At 39.8% G+C, this 27,947-nt stretch overlaps 2 protein-coding genes across 2 annotated transcripts; one reads left to right on the top strand and one right to left on the bottom strand.

The window, feature by feature from the left end:
- Positions 1–4,501: 4,501 nt before the first annotated feature.
- Positions 4,502–13,191, top strand: entpd5a (ectonucleoside triphosphate diphosphohydrolase 5a). Its single transcript, XM_077556293.1, has 13 exons — positions 4,502–5,197; positions 5,460–5,539; positions 6,708–6,851; positions 7,138–7,213; positions 7,314–7,349; positions 7,761–7,849; positions 8,895–8,974; positions 9,060–9,121; positions 9,207–9,308; positions 9,749–9,892; positions 9,974–10,030; positions 11,795–11,910; positions 11,987–13,191. Exons 1-13 carry the CDS (start codon positions 4,660–4,662, stop codon positions 12,068–12,070), a joined length of 1,608 nt encoding a protein of 535 aa, XP_077412419.1. The 5' UTR covers positions 4,502–4,659; the 3' UTR covers positions 12,071–13,191.
- A 1,807-nt stretch (positions 13,192–14,998) lies between these two features.
- coq6 (coenzyme Q6 monooxygenase) lies at positions 14,999–27,893 on the bottom strand. The gene is made up of 12 exons (XM_077556265.1): positions 27,692–27,893; positions 27,453–27,587; positions 25,712–25,770; positions 22,579–22,705; positions 21,376–21,506; positions 21,193–21,300; positions 19,798–19,860; positions 19,613–19,720; positions 18,846–19,048; positions 16,059–16,174; positions 15,638–15,804; positions 14,999–15,183 (listed from the first exon to the last, which is right to left on the bottom strand). Exons 1-12 carry the CDS (start codon positions 27,891–27,893, stop codon positions 15,154–15,156), a joined length of 1,449 nt encoding a protein of 482 aa, XP_077412391.1. The 3' UTR covers positions 14,999–15,153.
- Positions 27,894–27,947: the final 54 nt, after the last annotated feature.

The following is a 27,947-nucleotide window of genomic DNA, read 5'->3' as shown; positions in this document are numbered from 1 at the left end:
ATTTTTTATTCTTTTACCTAGATATGGACCACCATTGTAGGTCATGGGCATCAATGGGTTAAGTGACCTTTTTTATTTATTTATGTATTTATATATATAATTATAAATAATACATTTATTTTTCAATTTTTTGTGTAGCACTCATTCCAAGGAAGGAACAGCCGCAACATGGGGTATTTAAGAAAACAATGTTAAAAAGTACATTCACTTTTTTTTTAAGTAGCAAATCTCCAGCATCGCTAGAGACATTCACACACAATTAATTTCTGTCAAATTTCTGACATATTTGGCAATTTTATGGGCATATTATGGTAATTTTCTGCCTCTCTTCTTCCCTTTTTGGACCTTGTATGGTTATTTTATTTATTTTTTAAACATTTTTCCCCCCTGGCTTTTTTTTTGCTACAAATTTTCTGACATTTTTGGCAATTTTATGGTAATTTTCGGCTTTTCCTCTTCCTTTTTACACATTTTAAGGTAATTTAAAAAAAACTCTCTCTTTTTCTGGTAAGTTAACAAATTTGACTTTTTTGAAATTTTATTTATATATAATTATATATAATTATTTATTTTTTTCTATTTTTTGTGTAGCACTCATTCCAAGGAAGGAACAGCCGCAACATGGGGTATTTAAGAAAACAATGTTAAAAAGTACATTCACTTTTTTTTTAAGTAGCAAATCTCCAGCATCGCTAGAGACATTCACACACAATTAATTTCTGTCAAATTTCTGACGTATTTGGCAATTTTATGGGCATATTATGGTAATTTTCTGCCTCTCTTCTTCCCTTTTTGGACCTTGTATGGTTATTTTATTTATTTTTTAAACATTTTTCCCCCCTGGCTTTTTTTTTGCTACAAATTTTCTGACATTTTTGGCAATTTTATGGTAATTTTCGGCTTTTCCTCTTCCTTTTTACACATTTTAAGGTAATTTAAAAAAAACTCTCTCTTTTTCTGGTAAGTTAACAAATTTGACTTTTTTGAAATTTTATTTATATATAATTATATATAATTATTTATTTTTTTCTATTTTTTGTGTAACACTCATTCCAAGGAAGGAACAGCCGCAACATGGGGTATTTAAGAAAACAATGTTAAAAAGTACATTCACTTTTTTTTAAAGTAGCAAATCTCCAGCATCGCTAGAGACATTCACACACAATTAATTTCTGTCAAATTTATGTCAAATTTATGTCAAATTTATGTCAAATTTATGTCAAATTTATGTCAAATTTCTGACATATTTGGCAATTTTATGGGCATATTATGGTAATTTTCTGCCTCTCTTCTTCCTTTTTTGGACCTTGTATGGTTATTTTATTTATTTTTTAAACATTTTTCCCCCCTGGCTTTTTTTTGCTACAAATTTTCTGACATTTTTGGCAATTTTATGGTAATTTTTGGCTTTTCCTCTTCCTTTTTACACATTTTAAGGTCGTTTTTTAAAAAAAACTCTCTCTTTTTCTGGTAATTTAACAAATTTGACTTTTTTGAAATTTTAATTATTATTATTTTGTTTAATATAAATCAATAATTCATTTAAAGAACATTTTGTCTAAAAATATAAAGATAAATATGTGTATTCATTTCTACACATTTTTTTTTAAGAGAGAAAGAGCCACAGGGAACCACAGGAGACGGACCAAAGAGCCACAGGTTGCAAACCCCTGATCTAGACCAATTAAATGTTGTCTCACACCAGATTAAAATCTTGTTCTCCATTAAATCTGATAGCAATTTGTCTTTACGAGTTCCTCGTGAACAAAATAACTTCAAAACGGTCTCTCCCAAGCAGAACTCCCAAAGAAGGTTCACGGAAGGAGCTGTCATAGAACCCTCAATCACTGAAAACATGACTGTCTGGACAACAAATAAGACTTGGCAAGGTCTGACATCTATGTTCGCTGATGCAAAGCAGATCATTCAGCTCGCAGACAGGAAAGAGCTGAGTACCGAAAAGATATTCTCATCCTTGTAATTTCTGAGCGTGATCATGTTACATGTTAGCCACAATCTCAGCGCAGATGTTGTATTTCAATGATATGTATGGGGACGTTGTCAGACGATGTCGCGGTTGGACATCATATTTTTAGGAGATAGAGGTTTGGAGGTGACTTCCAGCTTGTGTTCATGGAACATGTCGCGACTTATGTGCCTCTAAATGTTGTTGTGACCTTTTAGGCGGAAAACTCAAGCCACATTTATTATGTTTAAATTATAACTATTCAGATTTAATTGAATGCTGCCTTTTTTTGCACTACATTTAATATTGAACGTATGACTGTTAACGTGCCCTTGAGCAAAGCATCCTTATCAAGAAGAGCAGTACCATTTCATCACTATGCATCAAAGTAAGTACAATTTCCTCATGAGGAATTATGAGTATAATTAATCAATTATACTCGTCCAAAAGATGGGACAGTACTGTCGCTAGTGCCATAATTGCAGTCAAATGAGTGTAAATGGGCACATATCATTGAGAGGTCCTGCACATGTACGCTTTGATAGCGGCGGACGACCACTGCGGTCAACCACAGGCTTGAAAAAAGTAGCCACAGTATTTAGAGAAAAGGAAGGAGGAAGAGAGTCCAATATTTTTAGTTCAAATTACAGTGTTGGAACAGCGCTTTGCACAGTTGAGTGTCCTGGGACGGGAATGGCATGATGGGGGAATGCCGATGCCAAGTCCCAGCCCTCCCCGAATATTGTCCTCTCCGTGGACTTCCTGCATTCCCCGTACCCTCGCGCGTCAGCTCTGCGCCCTCCCATTACCCTTGACTGCTTACTTTCTCCCTCAGTCACCCGCCACATGAGGTGAAAGAGTAAACCACATGTTAGGTTGGTATAGGCTCACTCTGCAGGGATGCTCCCATATTCTCAGCGGGTAGAACAAAATTCAGTTCAAGTGAGGTACCCGGCTTGGTTTGCCGCCATGCGCATCTGCAGCAGGATATGGCAAGGAGACGGAAAAGTGCAGCTGATGCACTTGCAGCTCGGGTTTGTGACGGTGCCAAACACCCACCTAAGTGCATTCTCTCATCAAACGTGCCTTGCTGCCCAAATATGTTGCCCTAGTAAAGAAAAAAGCCTGTGGCCCGATCCAGATGAGTGGGAGCGAGATTTGAACATTCTTTCAACTTTTGTGCCAGCTGGAGTGCAGATCACATTTGCATATTTTAAGGTTGGTAAGACTGCTGCACATTTAATGTGGTGATTACTGCACTACTATGAAAGAGAGGTTAAAATGGGGTTTGGAAAATGTGTTTGATGCAAGCCACTGAACAAAGCCACAAACTATAAACTATTTAGTCACATCTTACCCATCTATCAATTTATCTCTATTCAGGATGTTCGATATCACTTTTTTTCAGACTGATACCAATACGAGTAGTCAACTCTTGAGTAGTCATCGAAAACTTTAACCAAGTACCGATGCTATACTAATACTTTGATACCCCCCCCCAAAAAAAGTTATATATTTACAATATAGCATTTTTCCTTAAAATTACATTAGATTAATAGCAATTTTAGATTATTCTTATTTCCAGTTCCTGATCGTGAAAATGGCCTCAAGAGGAAGGCCGATAGTCATTCCAAGTACTGTAATTTTTAAATAAAGCCGGTATTGGCCCAATATCGACACCTTGTATCGGTACTTGCTTATCCCTAATCTGTCTAACCATAATTCAAGTTTTGTTTTAAAGAGGAAGTAAACCCCCAAAATTTCAATAACATGTTCTATGCAGCCCCACTAGTCTAAACAGTACATAATATTCTGATTAATACTATATTGCATTTGTGGAATATGAGCAAAATCCACAAGTTTTTATCCATCTCAGGGGGCGGCCATTTTGCTACTGTCCACTGAAAATGACATCACAGCTGCTCGGGTAACAACCAATCACGGCTCACCTGTTTTCTGAAGCTGATTCGTGATTGGTCGTTACCTGAGCACCTGTGATGCAATTTTCAGTTGACAGCAAGTGGCAAAATGGCCGCCCTCTTGGATGAAAAAAACTGCTGTATTTTGCTGCTCAACTCAAATTCCACCAACGCAATATTAATCAGAATGCCAATACAACATATTATTTGATTAAGAATATTTTTGTGTTGACTTTAATGATCAGAAGTAAACAACATTCTCTTCAATGCAATGTTACAAAGTTATATATTTTACCCACATTCCAAAAATGTAGTTGTAAACTCTTAAAAGAATCACAAGAACATCCATAAAAGAACATTTTGTTTGGTTTTTGGCTTAATTGGAAGACTTCAGCTACACCCAAAGAATCATTCAAGGAAAATGTGTGCATACTGAATTTTATACGTATAAGATATAAATATATAGACTATTTCTACTTCTATGGAGTGTTTCCCCCCGCATTCATTTTGACTCCTTTATGACCCCTCCTCCCTTTTCCTAGAAAGGGGGGCCTCCACATCCAGTAAAGATGAGGAGGGAAAACATAGCCAGAAATAAGCACCCTCCTCCTCCTCCTCCTTCCAAGAGAGAGCGAGGAAGAAGGAAAAAAAAAGACCGAGAGGCAGGTAATCTCCAGCTCTGCTTCCAACAAGAGGGGGGACTGGACTGGCGGGGATGGACTGCCACAGGATTGGAGGATTGCTGCTCTCGGTGTGGCCCCTCGCCAAGCCCATATGTCTTTATATAGTGTAAACACGCGAGGGGACAGTCCTGTGTGTGCATCCACTCTGCTGAGCACTCAACTCGGTGCAGCATCTTCCACTTCTCCTCAACTCTCATCTCTTCACGTCATGGCCGCGCCGAGCCATCTCCTCCCGCTCTTGCTGGCGCTCCTGGCGGGGAGCCTCGTGACCGAGGCGACCTACTACCGGCCCCACCGCTACTTTCCGCACTTCATCCGCTTCCGCCAGCCTTCCAACCACATAGAAAACCAACTCCCGGAGGTCGTGAACCCGCCGCCCGCTCCCCGCCATCCCTTGGTGCCGAGGCATCCCGTCATCCCCCGCCTCCTCCACCCGACACCCGAAGACATCCAGACCTTCCACCCGGAGCCGCAAGTCGTCCATCCGGAGCCCGAGTCTCATCAGCGGTCGGTGGCTCCCGCTCCCCGCGCATTCGCCAACATGACCCGGGTCTTCTACGGCGTCATGTTCGACGCGGGCAGCACCGGCACCAGGATCCACATCTATAAATTCATCCAGAAAGACCCAGGTAATGCCCCTCTGCTTGTGCGTGTTAGTTCATCCGTCTCTGGCAAGTGTGCTTCTAAAAGTAGCTGAGGTTGACTTTGTAATGAGCCACGGAGCGGATGTATGTGACGTGATGCTGTCTAAATATCACCAGCTGTAAAAGTGACTCGAGTGTTTTCTTGTTCTATTTTCTTTTATACTCCGTGAAGTCACATTTAGTCCTATTTCATTGTGATTTAGTTATAATGTCTCATTAATGTTTATTTCATTTTTAATTCCTGCAGTTGAGCTGCCAGTTCTGGACAATGAAATGTATCATGCAGTGAAACCTGGACTTTCTGCTTATAAAGACAACCCTGAGGAGGTATGCAGTATTATTATTATTTTTGGGTAATATTACTTAGTTATGATTAATGGACACTTTGTTAAATATATCGACATAATCGTGAGCTCTATCTAAAACTCAAAAAGATGGTGCTCAGGTGTTATTTAACAATATGTTTATTATTGTGGCTATTGGTTGCAATGATGTAGATCTACATTTACATTTTGCCACATTCAGTAAAAACAAAAACACTTTAAACATTCAGAGTATCCCATCCTGAAACATCATGTATAGCTACTGCTGATCTGAATAGTAAAAAAAAAAATCTGGGTAAAAAATAACCCAATTTTGGTTAAAAACTGGAATGACCCACTACTTGGGTCAATTCAACCCACTACTTGGGTCAATTTGACCCACTTTATTAAAAATTAATTTCAATCATTTAACAAATAATTGTAGCTGCAGCTTTCACCCTTAAAACAGCTAAAAAATAAAAAATAACCCAGTTTTGGTAAAAAATTGGACCGCCTTGAGAGATTGGGTTGCTTTGTATGGAAAGCACTCAATTTTTGGAGTTTTTTTTGTACACAAAAATTGGGTTACTCTTCACAAAACAATCTATAAAGTTAAGTCAAATTGACCAAGGTAGGTCAAAATTTTGACCAAAACTGGGTTATTGTTGACCCAGCAGTTTTAAAGGTGTAAACCTTCACCATTACCCGAGAGAAATCAAATCAAGAAATGCAATCTGACAGGTGCATACTATATTGTATCTCAATAAAAATTCACCAAAAAAATCTTACAGTTTCCCACATATAAACACAAACAATTATACATACGCATACTCTTAAAACTGTACAATCAAAATTTAACCAAATTTAACCAATGGTGGTTTTGATGCATTATAACCCAATGTTGGGTCAAATTGACCCAATTCTGGGGTCAGTCCAATTTTTGACCAAAGTTGGGTTATTTTTTAACAATGCGGTTTTAACGGTGCAAGGTGCAACTACAATTATTTTGTTAAATGAGTTATATTTTTAAAAAGAGCAATATTATCCCCTTAAGTCAAACATTTGTTTTTGTTGCTCCTCTAGTAGATTGCATTCGATTGTGTAAGTGCATATTATCAATGCGCGTTTGACCTTGTTCTAATCCGGACACGCGCTGTTGCTTGTGTTACTATAATCGGCATGTCCTCCCCCAGGGCGGCAACACGGTGCGTCAGTTGCTGAAGATAGCCAAGAAGACGGTGCCAGAGGAGGAGTGGAGGAGGACCCCGGTGGTCCTGAAGGCCACGGCGGGCCTGCGCCTGCTGCCCGAGGACAAAGCCAACACTCTTTTGAACGAGGTGAGGCACGCTCTCTCGCTGCCCTCAGACACTCTGGCACAAAAGCCAGCCGCCCCGCCAAGGAGCGGGATGAGAAACCACTAAGTGCTTACAAGTGTCACTGGGGGGAAGGAAAAAAAAAGGAGCAACTCTGCCCGTTCGGTGGCTATGATGTTGCAAAAAAACAGCTGTTGTGGTGTTGTCATTTGAAGTATTTCATCTGCTACTGTTGCTGCTTACTCATTTCGCTTTTGTCACTGTTAGTTTTTTCTGTCAAAAACTACAAAAGGGCAATCTTTTCTTTCAGGTGCGACATGTTTTTCATGAATCTCCCTTCTACGTGCCACACAACAGCGTCACCATTATGAATGGAACAAATGAAGGTATGCTTTTTATAATCCGCACGTTAACACTAAATGTGCTTCCGTAGCAGTTTTGCAATCACAGCTAATGTCGGTAATTTGCACCATTGTGTCATTCCAGGAGTCCTGGCTTGGGTCACCGTCAACTTCCTTACAGGTAAGACATTGCTTGTGTTTTTGCTATGTTGGTGTTAGTGGTCACATGGCTCATATCTGAGCCAGTAGTGTACACTCAAGCCCAGGCAGTGGAAGACGCTTGTCTCCTGTCTGAGGTCGCTCGCTTTCCAAACAGCCTCGCAAAAAAACGTGATGAGTCGTCACATTTTTTTCCACACAGATCATTTATTGTTAAAAACAGCTGTAAGATATACACCATGAAATGATTTCACTCTGAGCGAGTCATCGTTTTGAGCATCTTTTAAGTGTAATTGATGAATAATCGACAGGAAAGTCAACAAATCGTGATTTGACTTTTTATTATGATTTGTTGACATTTGTCAGTAGTGTCTTATTGTCTCCATTCAGTGAGATGCATGTGTCATTTAAAAAAAAAAAATTTTAATTATAGGTCACTTGTATTCCAACACAAAGAGGACGGTGGGCATTCTGGACTTGGGAGGAGGCTCTACACAGATCACCTTTCTTCCAAAGGCAAAGGTGAAATATGATATGATGCGTCTGATAAAAACTGGGGAACAATATGAAAAAAAAAACTTGAGTTGGATTTTTATTCTGATTAAATCTAAAATTAGCATGCTGATTCCAAAATTGCAGCTCCCAATAGATTAGTACTATCAATATTTGCAAATTGTTTTCACAGCTTGTATTTCTTCCTTCTTCATGTTTTATTTACATACGCTCTAAAAACAGTTGGGTCAAAAATAACCCAAATTGGGTCAAAAAGAGACAGACCCAACTTTTTGTGTTTAATTATTAAACTGCTCATTTTTGACCCAATTAAATTGGGTTATTTAATCAACCCAAAAATTTGGGTCAAATTATTTGTCCATAAAGCAAACCCAATAACCCACAACAATTGAGTTGCTTTGTGGGTTATTAATTTAATTAGACCCATATTTTTGGGTTTAATTATTAAAAATGAGCCGACCCAACTTTTTGGGTTTAATTATTAAACGGCTCATTTTTGACCCAATTAAATTGGGTTATTTAATCAACCCAAAAATTTGGGTCAAATTATTTGTCCATAAAGCAAACCCAACAAACTGGGTGGATTTAATGGTTCAGTCTAACCCAAAAAGTTGGGTGAAATGAATAACACACCCAACTTTTTGGGTTAATTGAATAACCCACAAACTATCTAACATTGGGTTGCTTTCTGGGTTATTAATATAATTCGACCCAACTTTTTTATAAAGTACCCATTTATAATAGTTTTTGTCGGTTATTCATTTGACCCAACTTTTTGGGTTAAATAACTCCCAAAAGTTGGGTCGGTCCATTCTTGACCCAATTTGAGTTATTTTTGACCCAACTGATTTTAGAGTGTACATACACCTTCATTTCATTTTAAACGGGCATCCTAACTTGACATGATAGAGAATAACTGACAGCAGTTTTGGATTCCACACCCAAATATTAGTTAAAAGCAGCTGTGAGACCGAACGGAAAAAAAAATGGTGTTCCCTACTGTAATTATACTTAAAGCACTCACACCACTAAATGTGCTTTTTCTATCCACCAGAAAACCGTTGAATCTGCTCCCATTAGTTACATCGCCAAATTCAACTTGTTCAATAGTACATATCAGCTCTACACACACAGGTAAGTCGCCAAGGTTGCTGTATTGTCAATTTATTAGGGTATGAAATAAACGTGATTGGTACAAATTGATATATTCACCTTACAGCTACCTTGGAAATGGACTGTATGCGGCTCGGTTGGCAACTCTCGGCGCACTGGGAGCTGATGGTAATCCATCTCCTAATACTCTTTATATAAAATATGGTGGACCTGGTAATGAAAGATGGACTAATGGACTTTTTAAATATATTAGGTCTGGATTGGAAAATCTTCACCAGTTCCTGCCTCCCCAAAAAGTTCAGAGAAGATGTGACTTTTGGTGGAACCACTTACAAAGTCGGCGGAGTTCCAGATGGTAAGTCCACTCAAATCAAATGTATTTATATACCATAGCGCCATACGTAGGAGATCCTAGAACACACTAGCACAGACTAATAGAGTTACATGAGAACATTTACACCTGTATCAGTTGTTGTAACCGTGGTGCCAACCACGTTGCATCTTCTACCTTATATTGCAATGAAAAGAAAAGAGTAAGTCAGTCCCATACCACAGTCGAAGAGCCAGTCGGATTTTTTTTAAATTTCATTTCTGAGCGTGTGAGTGTAACGAGTGGCTCGATCTGGACCGCTCACAATTATGCAGTAAAAATTGACAGGCAGCACTTACTGCCGCTCTTGTCATAGCGACACAATTGAGGTTGACACGTTGGGGCTTCCCCTCGTATATTATGTGACGGAACCCCAAACTGAGGCTACCGTACCGCTGTTTACATGAAATCCACATTATCGCCAGGCTACGCGGGCTACAAGCTGTGCTACTACGAGGTGATGAAGGTCATCCAGGGCATCGTGCATCAGCCTTATGAGGTGAAAGGCAGCAGCGTGTTCTATGCTTTCTCCTACTACTTTGACAGAGCTGTGGAGTCTGGCCTCATCGGTGAGTTGGCGCTCAGCAAAAGAGTCACCTGAGTGTCTTTTGAATCTTTATTCAAATCGCACATTTGTTTTTGCCTGATAGACGGCAGCCGAGGTGGCGCAATCGAAGTCCGAGATTTTAAGAAGCGAGCCAAAGAGGGTAAGTAGATAGGAAAGCATCAACACTACATCTTATCCTGTGCACGCAAAGACGTGGCACAGCGCTTCCTGTCAGACTGAATTTATTGCTGTCAAATCTAACCCATTTTTGGCTAAAATAAGACAGAAATGTGCTTCATTATAGGGTAAACGATTTAAAACATTCCTTTACAATGTGAAGTATGCGCAACCAGCACAGAGCATTCACACTGAGAGGGGCTGTCGGGGTTTTAGTTTGGTCCAAGGCAGTTTGAATTACGAGAGCCTCGCTCACGTGGTCGCTGAGTGCGGGCCGACGGGCGACTGTGTGGCCGCGGCGGGAGGGCACCTGACAGCCACACAACAACGGCGCCCACTCGCAGCCTTTAGCCGACCCCCAACTCGTACACTCGCACCCTTCTGTTTAGTATGACACCAAACAAAACATAAGGTCGCCTTTTAATCAGGTAGCACAGTGGGCAGGAGTGCGGACATTTGCAAGTAAATGGGAATTTACCAAAATTGGTGTCAATTTAGTGTCAAACGCCACATTTACTACAAGTGTGTTTTTTCTCCCCATCAGATTTCTAAAATCTCGCATGCGACAGCAGTATTGAACTCACAGGATGCACTCGGTCAACTAAGTTGGTGTGAATGACTGCACTAAAGCTTAAAAAAAAAATTAATAGTGCCTCCAAAGGAATCATGAAAATATTTATTTAATTTAACAATAGTACTCAGTATAGTACTCAAATAATTCCTAAGTACACAAGTATAAAATACAATGGATCATGTTTGTAAGCTTTATATATATATATATAAATATATATATATATTAAGGGTGTTAAAATTAGTGCATTAATTTTAAGTTAATTTAAAGTTCCTTTAACACCACAATTTTTTTTAATGCGTGATTAATGACGAACCCTTACTTGGAAAGCCATGCCCACGTCAAAATTTTGCAGTAATAAATTGATTTAATAATTTTACAATTTTAAAAATGTGCAGAATTTCACAAGTAACTTCATATTAAAGATTAAATAGCTCTTAATATAAAAAGAAAAATGCTGTCAACAACGTCTTACAAATGCAATGATGCCGTCTAGTGGCAGAAAAATGACCAACACAAATCAATATTACACTTGTTTTTTACAGTACAGTACATCTTTAACTTAATTTTTGGAATGATTATGAAATTACTGTATCAATGACTAAAAGATGCAGCCATATTTCTATTAGTTTACCATTTTTTCCAGTTTTATCCTAAAAGAGTATGAAAACTTAGAACAAAAATATTTGCATTGTACATTTCATTGTACATTTAGAGCAGATATAAAATTGCGATTAATCATGGGTTAACTATTGAAGTCATGTGATTAAATATGAATTTAAAAAATTCTATATATATATATATATATATAAAGACAGAAAATAACATGAAAATGCCATGGAGAAATTAATGTATTCACTATTCAAGTTAGGCTGTTTAGCGAATGGCAACATAAGATGGCCGCTGTGCATACAAGGAGTTCAGAGCATGCGCAGAACACAAACCAAAGTCATATTCAGGTTTGTCTGTGTGTGTTTACATGAGTTTTGAAAGAGTTATTTACTACATGTAAACTCACCACTATGAGCCGAATGACGAACAGAGAACGTTAAACAGGAAACAGAAGAGCGACCTTCCAAATTAAAAGCACAATTTTCAAAATAAGAGAAATCTTCCAGAAATCTTCTTCCCATTTGTAACCTTGAGTCTGACCCCTGTTACGTCATGCGTTTGCAGTGTGCAACAAAATGACCAAATACCGAGCCGTCAGCCCCTTCCTCTGCATGGACATGACGTACATCACCTGCTTGCTCAAGGAGGGTTTCGGCTTCAAGGACAACACCGTGCTGCAGGTACGTCACACCACTGTGGGGTCCTCATGCGCAAATATGATGATATTAACCTGATTGGTTTGGAATCTGTCACCAGCTGGCCAAGAAGGTGAACAACGTGGAGACCAGTTGGGCCTTGGGCGCCACCTTTGACTACTTCAGGGGCCTCAACATCCACTAAGGGCAGCTCAATGGCCATGAAGTCAGCACTGAGAGGGACACTTTTGTCACTGCGGGGCTTCCCTCCCTCCGCCCACCCCCACAGACACACCCAGTCTGCCCACCCTCTTCATCCTCATCACCCGGCAAACACTGCCGTAACTGTTTAAGAAAAAATAAATCACTATATTTTTATAAGGCCAGCTATTTCTACTGTACGTTGAGCCCCTGACTGCTGGGCTGACTTTATTTTTGTAAAGCATTTTTTGGTTCCTAATGGGTGTTTGGAAACGTGTCCTCACCTTGCTGTCCAGTGTGTGGGCCTTGTTTGTAGTCACGGTGGTTCGATGCCGCCCGGTTGCGGGCTGCGCCACACACAACAGTCTTGCTCGAGTCACGTGTCTCTTAATGCTTTCTTTTATTGTAGACGCTAACAATTTCACGGGAAATTCCTTGACGAGCGCGCGGCTTCTGTCGTTCAACTTTTGCACGCAACACTTTAATTGTAGACATTGTAGCCATTCATCATGACTCAGGAGGTCAAAGTTCACTCTCACAGAGTGTGTGTGGCGAGCTGTCACGCGCACGAAATGAATGCTTTCACTTTAATGTTTCCTGAACGGAATAGTCAGCATCAATCGTGGCGAAATTGCAAAGGAGCCATAGAACAACCTCTCATCACGTGCAGTTAACAACGTCATTAAGCTTAACTACTTCAAAAGTAAACACAAATTATCAACCAAAGGATAAATCTGTGGCTTTTAAAGTGGATGTTGCTTATTGTTCAACAGCTTCAATTTTTTTTTTTTTACTGCTTCTTTTCTTGTGAACTGTACAAATATTTAAATACCTGAAATTCTATCTAATGTATTTAACAATGTTCATTTTTGGCTTTTACCCTTAAATCGTCTTTAAAACACTTTTATCCCACTGGCTTGCAGTATACAAAACGCTCCATAACTACTGTTGTATATATGCCAGTTACACTTACCAAGAACCGCTTCCAAATATTTTATTCCATGGCACAGTTGCTCAAAATGCTCATTAGCTAATTAACTCTGATGCTTTTAGTATGTAAATGGTTTAGTTCTTATTCAGTGAAATGCTTGTTTTACTAAAACATCCAAGTTTGTGAATATGTCTTTTCTCCTTTAATAAATACATTTTTAAAAAAAAGTTACCTTTTATTGATCAAATCAAAGCAAGAAATCATTCAAGGGGGTGGAGTTGAAGGGGTTATTGTTTAATTTTATACATGCAGTTTCTTTTTTGTATCTATTTCTACAATTAAGTTAACATAATTGTAAATACAACATGTTGTAACGTGTGTGTGTGTACTGTCAAAATGAACATTTGTCGAGGCAAGCTGGAAATATCACTGCGCATGCGCAAAGCGCGAGTTTCTCAAGCCTTATACTAAATGAATGACATGCACTGGAGTCCTTTAGTCTCATTCAAGTGGGTTTTAACTATCTCTTATAATTGTCAAATATTGGATAAATAAATATACAGGCACCACTTTAAGAAACACGTTGCATCAGCCGTCTGTCGAGAGGCGCTGATGTTAATATATGCGCATGCGCAGACATATCAACCGTGTAATAATTGTGACCCATGGACTTAACCAAAGTCAAAGTTTCATCCTGGGAGATGCTTTGACAATTTTTACATCTTTCCTTGCTGCCTGTTTATGGATCTTGTTTAGTCATTGTACCTCTGAGTTTTTAATATTTGACTAATGGCAGCAGAATACAGATACGCACCTTACATTTTATCTTGTTACTTCCATATGATGATGAGCTGTTCCTTTTATCCTTCACTTTCTACCCTTCATTCTAGCGTTGAATGGGATTCCGTTTCTCAACATTCATGATGTCATTGTACAAGTCTATCTTCTTTAGTGTGATAGATTTATGTTGTGAAACGTTTTTTCTTCACCACTTAACTAGTTCGTGGAAAATATCAGTCTATGAATTGTACATATACAGCAACCATCAGGCAGTCAAATGATTTGTTGAACGTGCGTAAATATGTACATAGGATCCGCTACTGACAGGTGATTTACACACCGCTGACAGATTTAAGGAAACGCTAACGCGTGAGCGAGGAGTTCGTCCCACCGTGACTTGAAAGTAGACTTCTGTATGGATTCTTAAAGTGCCTCAATTTTTGGGGGAGACGTGCCTTCCATGCTTTCAAAGGATAATACCTCAGCTGTGAATATGGTTGAGTTTTTTTTTTCCAGAAAAAAGGCAGCAACCCGCTCGTCACCTCAGTGTATTATATTAAATCGTAACGTTCTTATTAAATAAAAGTAAAAGCTTTAAGATCATTCACTTCTCCACAAGGATTTTTAAGGACCTAATTAATAGTCAGGTTTTCATCCAATTGTTTGGATTTTTAAAACGAATTTAGTGAAAATGCGACTCATCCGTTCTTCTTTTGAGGGGACTCCGCCGCTGTAGGTGGCGGTATACACTATTTAGATGTGAGCCACCAGTAATTTAAAAGAAGACGACCAGGAAGCGACTGCGCCGTGCGATGACATCATATGAGTTTGCTTTTGTAATTTTTGATAAAGCGTAGCATTTCTTTGCTGTCAGTTTTCCATCTAAAATTGCATTAATATTTGCTTGTTTAATTAATTGAAAAAATATTTCAGTTTGCCCCCCCCTCACACACACACACACACACACAAAACATACCTTTACTTTATCGTCACTTTGTCCGATCTTGTCAGCGTTTATTCGGAAAACCATAGCCAAAATTCGCATTTTCCTTTTTTCGATACCCTTCAAAATCCACTCCAAGCGTAAAAACTTTATTTGCGAATTCTGGGCCCTTTTTTCGAATTTCTAGCGTTTCCATTCAGTTTTATTTTCGCGTTTGTTGAAAATTCGAATAAAAATGGGTGAATGTAAACCCCACTCAATGCTCGAGAACATTAAACTCAAAAAAGAAGAAAAATACATCTTTATTAAATTTAGTTGCCGTCCCACATTTTTACAAATAAAATCAAACCATCAGCTAATGGAGGAAACAAAACTGAATGCAAAGATGGAACCGCTCCCTTGAAGTGCGCAGAAATCTCGACAGCCGGCTGGCTCACTTGCTTGCAAACGCCATAATCTGCTCCTGCACACGCAAAACAGGAAACATTGAGAAACTGCATTGAATATTTATTACAGTAGTCTTTGGGTGATATTAATTTGGCTTGCCCCAAAAAACAAAAATGAAACCCAGGAAGCGAGCAAATACTTTTTCGCGGCTCTTACACCAATTTACAGTGTTGGTCTGAATCACTTAGTAGTGAATAAAGCCATTTCACATGAGCGGTCGGTAATAAAAGGGGTGTGAAAACACAAGCCACCACCGCTGTCCTCTGCCCTAGTGCCAGCGTTGCACCCCACCCACACACTTTTGGTAACACTAAATTTGGGGCTAAACTTAGCTGCCATAGTAGTACGTTCAGAGCTTTGGAAATTACAGGCACTGCTGAAATAAAACTACGTGTAATCGCAAAAGAGCGCAGAGGCGGAGCTTAGCTCGGACAGGTTGGCCAATGACGATGAGGTTGAGTTGAGCTTACTTTTAGCGTCGGGAGCATGTTGGTGGCCTGCAGGCCGAAGGTCCGGAGGAGAACCAAAGGAGCCGTATCGGTGGAATAAAGGCGCTTCATGAGGTCGATGGCGGCCATCATGGGCAGGTTGTGCCGCTGCCGCTCACTTTCATATTCTAACAGGTGCGGCATTGCTCCTGCATAACAAACCACTCAGGGTTCAAAACTGACAACGTGGCATTGAGTCAATACATCATTTTAACTTTAGAGGGGGAAAAAAAACACAATATCCTCTGAAAAGCCAATGAATAGAGAGGGAAAAAAAACATCAAACGAGATGCTTTTTATAATTCAACAGCGTGCACGTGAGATGGTCCTTTTGGAAAAGAGTTTAAGGGAAACCACCGAATTTTGGTTGCAGCGCTCGTGTCTGTTTGGAGCTCTCACTGACCCAGGTCCTTCCCGTTAAAGGCGGCCTGGCTCAGAAGCTGTGTGAGGCAAGCCACATCCCCGAAGCCCAGGTTGGCACCCTGACCGGCCAGAGGATGGACACGATGGGCTGCGTCCCTGGAAAGACAAACATATGCTTGTCTATACAAATACGCCACCACACACACGCACACACACACACACACACATAAAACAATATGTTAAAACCCTGCTTCAGATTTTGAAACTATTTTCCCAGATGAAATGAGATCAAGGTATTGGTACTCACGACGGCGACCGATACCAGTATCGGAAGCCCTCTTGTGGCAGTTTTTTTGGATCGGGAGATAGAGGATAGAAAATTGCCATTTAACATGCAATGTAACTCATTTGCTCCCAAAAACGTAAAAATACGTTCTATTTTAAATGTTACCATGCTCCTAAAGACGTATTTATACATTTTTATGTTTTTTTTTTTTAAGCTAGAGCATACCGAAAGCTTTGATGCAGCCTCTGAACTGAAGAGAATGCTTGAAGCAATGGTAATTATTACAAAAACGGCCAGCAGGTGGCAGCAGAGTATAAGAGATCAACCAGGGCCATGTTGCAAAAAGCTCTTTTTGCCAGTGTTATAATAATAATAATAATAATATGTACAAAATATGTATATATAATAATAACTATGAAACTATATTATAATACTAATATATAGATAAATATACTTTTTTTTCCTGATGAAAGAAGAGAGTCTAATCTTTCTTTTGGTAGGTTCCATGTTTTTATTATAGCAATAGAACACAATATTCTGTGGTCCTTGCAAAATCTGTCTAAAACAGACAGGAGCGAAGGGGGTTGCTTCAGTGACAATGGCTGGGAGTGAATGAGTTAAGGAAAAATGCTGTATTGGGATCGGAACTGGGTTATAAGTCCAAATGTGGATGTATGTTTTTGCTTGTTTAGCAGGTGGAAGAGGAGGCGGATGAAAGAAAAGATAGGTTATTATTATTAAATTATTTATCTTTGGGGGGGGGGGTGTTATCTATCAAAAGTACGAGTGGTGTTGGGGCTTTTTAATGGTATCGATGACTACTCAAGAGGTGAGTACATGTACTGGTATCGGTCTAAGAAAAAGTGGTATCGAACATCATTACCAGCTCAGTGGGCGAGTGGTAGAGTGTCCGCTCTGAGACTGGGAGGTCGTGGGTTCAATTCCCGGCCGGGTCATACCAAAGACTATAAAAATGGGACCGATTGCCACTCTGCTTGACACTCAGCATTAAGGGTTGGAATTGGGAGGTTAGATCACCACATGATTCCCGAGCGCGGCGCTGCTGCTGCTCACCGCTCCCTCAGGGGATGGGTCAAATGCGGAGAACAAATTTCGCCCCACTTAGATGGGTGTGACAATCAGTGGATCTTATCTTATCACTAATATTGTGATAGGTCTTTCTTTAAAATGATCTGTTATTATTTTCTTTGGAAATTTTCTGTATTAAAAGCAATAGGTAATTGGTATCGGTGACTGCTCAAGAGTTGAGTACTCGTACTGGTATTGGTCTGAAAAAAGAAGAAGTGGTCATTAATTCACTGATGTGTCAAACAGCTATAGTGTAGCACCAATTACTTGCAAGGAAGACTAACAATGTCAGATTTTATTTTTTGCTTTAAGTATCAGTGGCTGGTATCGGCATCCTCTACAAATACATGATAACTTGAAATAAGGCCCGTATCGGCTCAATACTAATACTTGCATCGATACTCATCCATCCCTGTTCGTGTACAGACTATTTTCTTGGCAACAGTTAAATGTGTCAAAGTATTAAATTTTTTTGCAACGCTTAAAGTGAGAATTTCGGGTTCGAATCATGGCTTGGGCCTTCCTGAGCGGCGTTGGCATATTTTCTCATGCCACGTACTCGCATGACTTTTCTTCTCATCGTGTGTCCCGTTCCAAAATAATGCAAGTTTAATTGAAGACTTTACATTGCCCATAGTGTCTATATGTGCCCTGTGATTGACTGGCTTCCGGTCTAGGGTGCACCCTGCGCCACGCCCAAAGTCAGCTGGGATAGACTCCAGCTCACGCATGACCCTAAACAGAAGAAGCGATTCTCACAACTTTTTTTTCTTTCTATTTTTATTAGGGGTGTCAGCTGATTAAAATTCTTAATCGTAATTAATCACGACTTCAATAGTTAACTCACGATTAATCGCAAATTTTATATCAGTTCTAAATGTACAATTTTCTAAGTTTTCATACTCTTGTTAACAAAAGCTTAAACAAATTTAAACTAATAGAAATATGGCTGCATCTTTTAGTCATTGATAGTCATTTCTTAAGAATTCATAAAATTGAGTTAAAATTAAAAAGATGTACTGTACTGTCAAAAACGAGTGTGATATTGATTTGTGTTGGTCATTTTTCTGCCACTAGATGGCATAATTACCTTTGTAAGACATTGGTGACAGCTCAGTGCATTTTTCTTTTCATATTAAAAGCTATCTAATCTTTAACATGAAGTAACTAAAATTGTGAAATAAACTTGACCCCAGTCTCCACAAATATGAGCATTATTATTACATTTATTACTGCTAAATTTTGACATGGACATGTCTGTGCTGCGTTGCGACTGCAATTCCCCCAGTATAAGCGCTCATTAATCGCGAGTTTAAAAAAAAATAGTGGCGTTAAAGGAACTTTAAATTAACTCAAACTTTTAAAGCACTCATTTTGACATTTTTCTAATGTCTAATCCCCCCAATATTGCCTAATTCCAATTGTCATAACTCAACATTCTGTTTTTCTTACCCAATGAGTGCAACTCTGTGCCTAATATACTCCGATGCGTGGCCCATGCCCAGAGGGAACATGACGCGGGTTTTGGGGCCGATGGCCGCCACGCTGGGGGGCAGCTGGCGAGGCGAACCCGCCGACGGCATGATGGTGGCGAGCGCGCCGCGGAAGAGAGACCCGGCCGTCTCCACCAGCTCCGATTGGTTCTCGTTGCTCCACTGCGGGCGCACCGCGCCGAAGGGATTCACGCATGGAGAAAGAAGAGCGCATGAGAGAGAAAACAGACCATATCGTTTAAGAGTGGACAACGAAATTAGCTGACATTGGAGTAAAGCTGAACTCCAGGCGAGGGCCGTTATTTGCCCTCACTAAGTAAAGGGTTTGGCGAGGCTCGGGGAGGAGGGCTAATTAAAAGAAGATGCAGGCCAGGCAACACAGTTGAATTAGCTCTGTTTGAAAAACATTCCATGCAGTAACGGTCAACACTGGGAGACCGCAAGTTTAATTACCAAACCAGGACTGAAACCAAACGTGACTCAACCGTGGTGACCCCATCCTTTCAGCAGGCAGTAAAAATAGCCAGCTTGGGAAAAAGGAGTTCCTCCAAACACAAGAAAGGGATAGGTATATCATTTGTCCAAAGGAATATTGCAATTGTTTCAAGTCCTGTCAAAACGTGTTTACATCTCACAAAAAAAAAACAACTGGACGAGAGGCGGAGGACACAAACCGCACGGGCTGCGACAAGGATGTGAGGCTTGCTGGTTTTAATTGGCACTCACGAAGGCCGAGTTGATGGCGTCGACGAAGCACTCGTCATCCAACAGCAGGAGCTCCTCGGCCAGGTGGTGACTGGTCGACCACACGAGAGAGCTCGCCGTGTCCGACAGCTACCATAGAAAATGCATGGATGTTTAATAATGAATGGAAAAAAAAAAAAAAAGAGTTTATTATATGAATACATTACCGGTAACATCGCAATGGGTCCTGTTGGGAGGAACCTCTGCCAAGCAACATTGTTCTCTGTGGGCTGTTAAGACACATATTACATGAAAATGCAATAAACTGGGATAAACTGCATTCCAGATTATGCAATACCTTTTTTGGTATTATTTACATGAATTAACTTATTTTATAATTACATAAAATCAACAAGTGAGACACATGGCAAAACGTAAACCACATGAAAATCTGTGGCTATATGAGCAAGTTACGACTTATTTTCAATGTCCACTCTATCCGGACGTCACGTGACTATTTTTCTGAACACGCCCCCCTGTGGTAGGAATGTCTACAACGGCAATCTACCGGCATTTATCCGTCAACTTGCATCGAGAGTCCCTTTGAGGAAAAGGACATGATTTACATGCGCGAGGTGGACATGTTGGATTGCCGGTGAAGTGTCAGGAGAGATTTTTTTTTTTCAAAATCGGCGACGCTGCTTCGTGGAACTACCTCCCTCCGCGCTTGCTGGTGAGTGCTTTCAAATCTGATCATACAAAGGCTTTACAAGTTTGTACAATCCAAATTTATTTCCCCTTTATGTGTGCTCAAAATGCAATCGAAGTTAGCAGTTTCACGCAAGTCTCTCAATGTTATTTATGTACGTTAGCAACTTAGCAGCTGCTAATTTGTCCGCGGCCGCCGTCATTAACTCTTTGACTGCCAAAAACGTGAAATAACGTTTAGTAAAATCCTATGGAGGAGTGCCAAAGACGTTAAAAGACGTTTGTTTCAAAACAGAGGTGAAACTAACCATTTTCTATTGTTGATTACTGAAAAACGAAATAAGGTAGAAACAAACCTTTTTTTTCTGAAAGATGAGAGTCCAATCTTTCATTTGGTAGTATGTGTGTTTCCATAGTCCAAACACATAATTTTCTGTGGACCTTGAAAGATCAGTCAAAATGCTTAAATCGGCTGGCACCCACGGCATCCCTTTTCTGGAAACGTCTGGCAGTCAAAGAGTTAATGGTGTATCAAGCTTTCTTTATGGTGTTGGTCAGTTATTAAATTCAACCGATTCAATCTATTAAACCGTAGCAGCACAAATGAACAAAATGGCTGCGCTAAAGCAAGAGATGGGAAGTAACAAAGTACAAATACTTTGTACTTTCCTGAGTATTCATTTTTTAGACTACTACTTGATACATTTTCAAAACAAGGTCGTTACTTTTGTTTTTAAATGCATGAAAACGATTAAAATACTGCTTTGCACTGTCCCGTACATCCCAGCTTGTGATTGGCTCTACGACACGTGATCGCATGACGTGCAATTGGCTGGTTTAGAGCAACCCGTAAATATGAGGGCGATGCGTGCTGCCACAACAGAGGATAATACCAATACCAATTATTTATTAACCTCTGATAGATGTAGCACAGCAACCACAGCTGATTGGTCGTAATTCCACTTGACTGTGGGGATCCCCAGTTGCTGCCTCACCATGGAGTTGGGTCCATCTGCTCCGATCTGAAACGCACGAGGCAACAAAAAAGATGACGAGATGAAAGTTATGAATTGGAATAAAGAAATTTACAAACTTACAAGCAGTTTGGTCTTTAGAGTTTCCCCGCTGGCTAACGTGACCTGCACCCAGGGCACGGAGCGTACCGCCTGCTGCGGCGACGGCCATGTGTACTTCACCACTTTGGACCGGTACTTCACTTGCACGTTATCTGACAAACAATGATCAGGGAGTACAACAAAATAGATGACTTTATAAATATCATCACTAAATCTGCATTTTTCATATTTGTTCCTCCAAGCATGCACGACTAGTTGTAAAACAGCCCGGCACAAAACGCCTGCAGGTTGACATCTTGATGGCCTCGGCCTGCCACACGCCACGGCCTAATAGTGTTTATCTACAAGCCGACCACGCCACGCTTTGCACATGCTGTCAAGCTTGTTGGATATTGCATCAAACCTCCTCCTGCACTTCCGAAAATACCGGCAGCTGCTCCCTCCGAAACATGAAAGCGGCCTGAGCTCCGCTTGCTCATGCCGACTTGGAGCGGGACCCATCCGCAGATTGGCTACTGGTTACCGAACACGGATGTTAAATATGGGTTTTGGTGATTGGAGAGGGAGATTTCATTGAAAACAGCTGGCAGGCAGCACACTTTTCATGTACTACATCTTGAAGTGGAATGAGAGGAAGACAAATGGCAAGCACGTGGGGCCAAAAACGTGCGGGAACCACACGCCCCTAGTTTGGCCTAAAAGCTTTTAGAAAAATAAAACTGCCGAGCACATAGCAGGGCTGCTTTTATTTGCAGCATTTTGTTTTTTCTGGAGAGCTCAGTATTGTTCATTCGGTAATTTTACCGATTTGACATGTCATCATCGTTGCTCTCTTTTTTAAATGTATTTATTTTTAATTTAATTTTTTTAATTTTGTATGTGGGTGAGTATATGTATGTGCGTGTGAGTGTGTGTGTATTCATTAGTTCACCTAAAACCTATTAAAAAGCATTTCGGTTTAATGTCAACAGCGATGGAGCGCCGTACGCCGTCAGCGCTTTAGAATGGTGGCGGTGGCGAGGCAAGAAGCACATGGCGGCTTTAAATAGGTCACTGGACCACTTCACGTGTCCTCGCAGGACCTCGGCAGTTCCTAAAATGTGAGGCTCGATTCAAATTGACGGAAAAATATAAACGGCTCATGGCGGGAGTACAACTAAAAAACCCCACAGGATGGAATAATGCGGTGGCATGGGCGACCGACTTGAGTGATGTTCTGCTCACCAGACAGACTGTCCAGCTGTTTGGTGAGCGCAGCCACGACCACGTCGTTCTCCACGATGTAGGCCATCACCTCCTCCAGATTGTCCTTATCAAATGTGATCAGGGCATCGGAGCAGGCATCCCAAACCTAAATGAGAGAGTCGTTACATCTGTGGTGTGGCCTTGAGCTAATCCTCCCCGTCTTTATATATAGCCGGCCCGAGATGATCACGTCAAAGTTGCTGTCGAAGCTTGGCACGGCCTGCTAAATAGATTAGGTCATAAACGCGCCATTCATCTAGAACTGTGGTTTGCTAACTTTTTATACTAAGTACCACCTAAAAAAAATACATGGCTCTCTAAGTGCCACCATCGTGACCAATATTGAAATACAGTAGCAGAGTTGGCCAAAGTGTACATCTAATACGTGATTATGCACAGCTTGAACTTTAACACTGCATTTAAATTTTGGGACAATCAAAGCAACTATTCAAATTCAAATAGATATCGCAAAATAGTAGAATGCAATTTTCAAACCTCAAAGACTACAACTTTGAAAAAAATTATATATTTTTTTATACATGTATATTGTATTTGTTTATTTAGTATGTAGATAGGATTAGAGCTTAAAAACATTTGCGAATGCTGAGAAGACCGCAAGCTAGTGTACAGCGCTAAATTAAGTATATTAACTCATTCACTGCCATTGACGGCTATAAACATCAACAATTAATTTTAACTATTTTTATTAGTTTAACATTTTATCCACTTTTGTTAACAAGAGTATGAAAACCTAGATTTATTTTATTGAACATTTAGAACAGATATGAAATTTGTGATTAATCACGAGTTAACTAGTGAAGTCATGCGATTAATTACGATTAAAACTTTAATTGCCTGACGCCCCGAATTTTTAATAATATTTTCTTTATTTTTTTTTAATTCATTCACTGCCATTGACGACTATAAACGTCAAAAATGAATTTTAACTGTTTTTATTAGTTTAACTTTTTTTTCCCACTTTTGTTATCAAGAGTATGAAAACCTTGATTTTTTTAATTGTACATTTAGAACAGATAAAATTTGTGATTAATCGTGAGTTAACTAGTGAAGTCATGCGATTAATTACAATTTAAAAAAAATAATCGCCTCTTGCCCCTAATTTTTTATATATATATTTTTTAATGAATTTATGGCAGTGAATGAGTTTAAAAAAACTGTCTTTCATATTAATTCATGGGTTAGTAAGCCTAACCTATAAAACCAAAACCAAAAACCAAAAAGGATGAGTTTTTTTTCCAGGTCCATACTGTGCTCCCACCCTTTACAGGAGCACAGACTGGGCCTTATTGTTTTCTCCCTCACTCCTTCAACATGTTTCCTTTTTTCCCTAAGAAACTTGGGATGCTAAGTCATGAACCGCCAGGCTTCCTGTTCTGCCTCCCTCTGTTAGTCTTTGTTATTTTTCATTTTTATCTGACAGGTTGTGTGACTGTGAGGACAAATTTCTCGTGTGTTTTTACAAACTTGGCCAATAAATCAGAATCTGATGAATAATAAATCTGACATTGTTTATTGTAATACAGATTAATTTACGGATTGTATTTGTAAAAAAAATACAAAATGTGACTTAAAAAAATAACCGCACATAATGAAGGAAAAAATCAAACGAATTATTTTTCAAAATCGTTCAGCCCTGACCCGACGCTTTCATGTAACACTCAAGGGAGCCCGCATACCACACTTTAAGAATCCCTGATCAAGAAGGCGGAAAACTAAGCGGCATTTAACAAGTCGAGCTTATTCAAACATGTTATTTGGTGCACAAATGACATGTTTGTAAACAGTATGGAGCCCGTCAATAATACTGTCTTCCGTTGAACTCTTAATTCCGAACTTGAATGCGCTATTTGAGTTAAACATGAGTGGGTGAAAGTATTTGCTTAGTCCAACTTGTAACTATGCTGAGGTAACCTGTCATTCAGCTGTAATACACTACTGCTGCTGCTGCTGCTACTCTTTCTTTCCAGCTTACCATAAAGTTAGGGGATATACCCTTTAAAGAAGCCACTAATGGCGTTTTGGGTTTGCAACTTGTGATAAGTGGTTAAGAAGAATTAAAAAAAAAAAAAAAGAGAGAGACCAGCCCAAAAGTTGTTTGGGGTTTGTTTAACACAGGGTGACGCGATGCATCTATTGCTTTCCTTGCAACATTTAAACACTCGCAACCTTGAGATAAAATGACCTTGTTCTGAATTTAAACTCTCTTTACTTTAAGGTGGGGAAGAGTTTTAGCACGGCGCAAATGTTATTTAGACACGCAGCACATATTTTCCCTTCTATGGCTAAGATTTGAATGACTATGATCCAGCAGGCAAAACAAACAAAAAAAGTAGCAGAAGAAAGGTATCATGGGTGAGGTACGCTGCCATAATCACCCAAAAAAAGGCACGGCATGATGACATCTCAGCCCCGCAGTGAAACACTGCGGTCAAGGCTTTGGTACACAGCGACCACATCTTACAAGCCGGCCTGCGCCTTGCATCCAATGCCATGAAGCGGCAAACAACCTTTCATCTTCCTGCACTTGTTCACATGAATCTTCATAATTAGAAGACACCGGGAGTGAGTAGCAATTTGCAAACGGCAAAAGGACTTGATCCTCATCAAAAACACGGTTTGAAGAATAAAAGAAACTGGGTCATACAAAATGCTGGTTGTTTTATCATGAAAGTATGTTTTTTTTTTTATAGGGCTGCTAATAAAGGCAGACATTGTATAAAGGAATGAAGAAATTACATGTCACCTGAACCCAGCATTTAATGTAAATGACTCCATACCATGTGCGTAATTATACACACCGCAAATGAGTTTCTTGTTCATTTCGCTGTAAGCCGGACGGTGTACAAGTGGAATGTCAAAGAATTTGCTCTCCACAAATTGTATAGTATTATGATTACTGGATGACAGAAATACATGGAGAATATCAGTGTGCAGTACTTCAAATGTTAAAAACAGCAAGAGGCAGTCAAATGAAAAAAAAAAAAACTCAGGCAACCTTGAAACAGATTGAGAAATCGCTTCTTTTTTTTTTTTTTAAGGCTTCAGAGCTACACAGATGACAAGCAATTAAACCAAAGAATGATCAACGTACCTGCATCTTTTTATAAGGCTTGCACCTCAATTTTGTGATATGCTCCCATGCGCCAATACCTGCATGAAACAAGAGATTCGATAACTACACGATACTTGGAACAAGAGCTTTTTGATTTAAGTCCAAAAACACATTATGGCATCTCAGGCTCTGTTTCAAACACCAAATTTGACCCTGACCTTTATTTGACCCTTACACGTTGAAGCTGTTTTCTTGAGGTTTTTAAAGGCTGTGATTCACCAGATTAAGCCATCTGGCTCCACTTGTGACTCTGTTCTTCTTTAAGAAATTCCTCTTAAGTATTGGTCAATTGGTCATTATCAACCTGCATTCTGGCGTAGTCTCTAAACAATTTCTACATGTGGAAACATGGCCTTGATCCATTTCCAAAAATCTAGAAAAGTAGTGCACACTCAGTTGAATTATTTTTTGGATGAACATAACATCATGGAGGGCAGCACGGTGGCTGACTGGTTAGCACGTCCGCCTCCCAGTGCAGAGGACGTGAGATCGAGTCCGGGCTTCGGCCTTCCTGGGTGGAGTTTGCATGTTCTCCCCGTGCTTGCGTGGGTTTTCACCGGGTACTCCGGTTTCCTCCCACATTCCAAAGACATGCATGGCAGGTTAATTGAACACTCCAAATTGTCCATAGGTATGATTGTGAGTATGGTCGTTTGTCTCTGTGTGCCCTGTGATTGGCTGGCAACCAGTTTGGGGTGTACCCTGCCTACTGCCCGAAGCCAGCTGGGATAGGCTCCAGCACCCCCGCGACCCTTGTGAGGAAAAGCGGTCAAGAAAATGGATGGATGGATGGATGGATAACATCATGGAGTTTTTGCAGTCAAGTTTTAGGTCAGCCCTGCTTTGGTGTTCTACAGGGTTCAATTTTCGAGCCCATACCATTTTCATTGTACATAATGTATTTTATTTATTTATTCAAATTTAACATGGTGCACTTTTTTATGTACCAGATATTATATATTTTATTAGATTATGTCCATCGGAAAAAAAAATCTGTTTTTATTTACCCCACAAAATAATTTTAAAAAATAGGGCTGTAATTCTAATACTGTGATACAGCAATATTTTTGCCCAGTTATCATAAGGGATGTTTGACACCATTTATTTTCTTTAAAATTACATGAAATTTAAGGCAATCTTCTATACTTCTACTTTCCCATTTCTACTTCCTGATCACGAGTACCAATACATTGAAATTATACAATACAGATAATTGTCATCATGCTGTCAAAATTGAATATCGGCCATGCCTTTTCTATAAATTAAATTCAGTTAGGTTGAGAGTTGAATTTCTTTAAACCTCACAGCACATATTTCATCTCAAAGCACAACACTGAATAAGAATGTTGCAAAAGGTGCAGAATAATTGGTGATATAGTGGATTGTCTTGTCTCAATTTACTCACGAATTTACCTAGTGTGAAATCTAGGTCTGTTAGAACAAGCTACGTATGTTGCTGTTGGAGGAATGGCAACAAATGGATAGTTTAATTGTAACTTCTGCCATCTAGTGGAAAACCATTTAATTGCTTTGCCTGTCACTATATGTTGCTAGCATAGACTAAAAAATATACTTTTTTTGTGGAAAATGAATAATAATTTTCAGACTATTTAAGTGAAATTGGATTTTATCCCGTAGTACGTCTGCTGATCACTAATGTGCCATGGCATCAAGATCACTACATTAAAGGTCAACAAAGGGGTGATGTAGCCTACTGCACCAGTGAGGAGTGTAGCAGAGCCTGGACTGATGGAGCTGACTCTGGTGCTGTAGCTGTCAGGGACCTTATCCATCATTTTCTTGTTTCCTGCTTCAAGGAGAAGGATCTTCTTCTCTGACAAGTTGGGATCCATGCCTGCCAGAGGAAAACTATACATCACGATTGCTGCGGATTTATTTACTCATTTTTGTTTTTAAATCGCAGCTTTTCGATGTTGACAGCTGGATGTGGTCACTCACCTAGGGAGCATGTCATTGCAGATCCAACCATCCCTCCCCCGGATATAATAACATCATAAACCTCATTGCTTCCACTATCGTCGCCATGCTCTGCACACGCTAGTCCTCGACTGATACTTTTTACTGCAAATAAGCGTTTTTCTGCCATTAAACACCGTCCGAACCCGTTTAGGGCTATGATAGCCCTCGTAAGGTTTTGCATTATTCGGTATTCAAACTAAACAAGCCTGACATTAAAGTAGGTTAAACATTCCCC

This window comes from Vanacampus margaritifer, chromosome 1, assembly GCF_051991255.1.
Source record: "Vanacampus margaritifer isolate UIUO_Vmar chromosome 1, RoL_Vmar_1.0, whole genome shotgun sequence".
NCBI lineage: Eukaryota > Metazoa > Chordata > Actinopteri > Syngnathiformes > Syngnathidae > Vanacampus > Vanacampus margaritifer.
The sequence above is the reverse complement of the archived record's forward strand: the minus strand, read 5'-3'. Positions and strand labels throughout refer to the sequence as shown.

Excerpts from the sequence above, each read along its gene's own strand:
- entpd5a (XM_077556293.1), top strand. The coding sequence starts at position 4,660 with ATGTCTTTATATAGTGTAAACACGCGAGGGGACAGTCCTGTGTGTGCA. Across the intron at positions 5,540-6,707 it reads ATAAAGACAACCCTGAGGAG|GGCGGCAACACGGTGCGTCA; the intron begins GTATGCAGTATT and ends GTCCTCCCCCAG. Across the intron at positions 9,893-9,973 it reads TGTGGAGTCTGGCCTCATCG|ACGGCAGCCGAGGTGGCGCA; the intron begins GTGAGTTGGCGC and ends TTTGCCTGATAG.
- coq6 (XM_077556265.1), bottom strand. The coding sequence starts at position 27,893 with ATGCAAAACCTTACGAGGGCTATCATAGCCCTAAACGGGTTCGGACGG. Across the intron at positions 22,706-25,711 it reads AGCCTTATAAAAAGATGCAG|GTTTGGGATGCCTGCTCCGA; the intron begins GTACGTTGATCA and ends TCTCTCATTTAG. Across the intron at positions 21,301-21,375 it reads CTCTAAAGACCAAACTGCTT|ATCGGAGCAGATGGACCCAA; the intron begins GTAAGTTTGTAA and ends CGTGCGTTTCAG.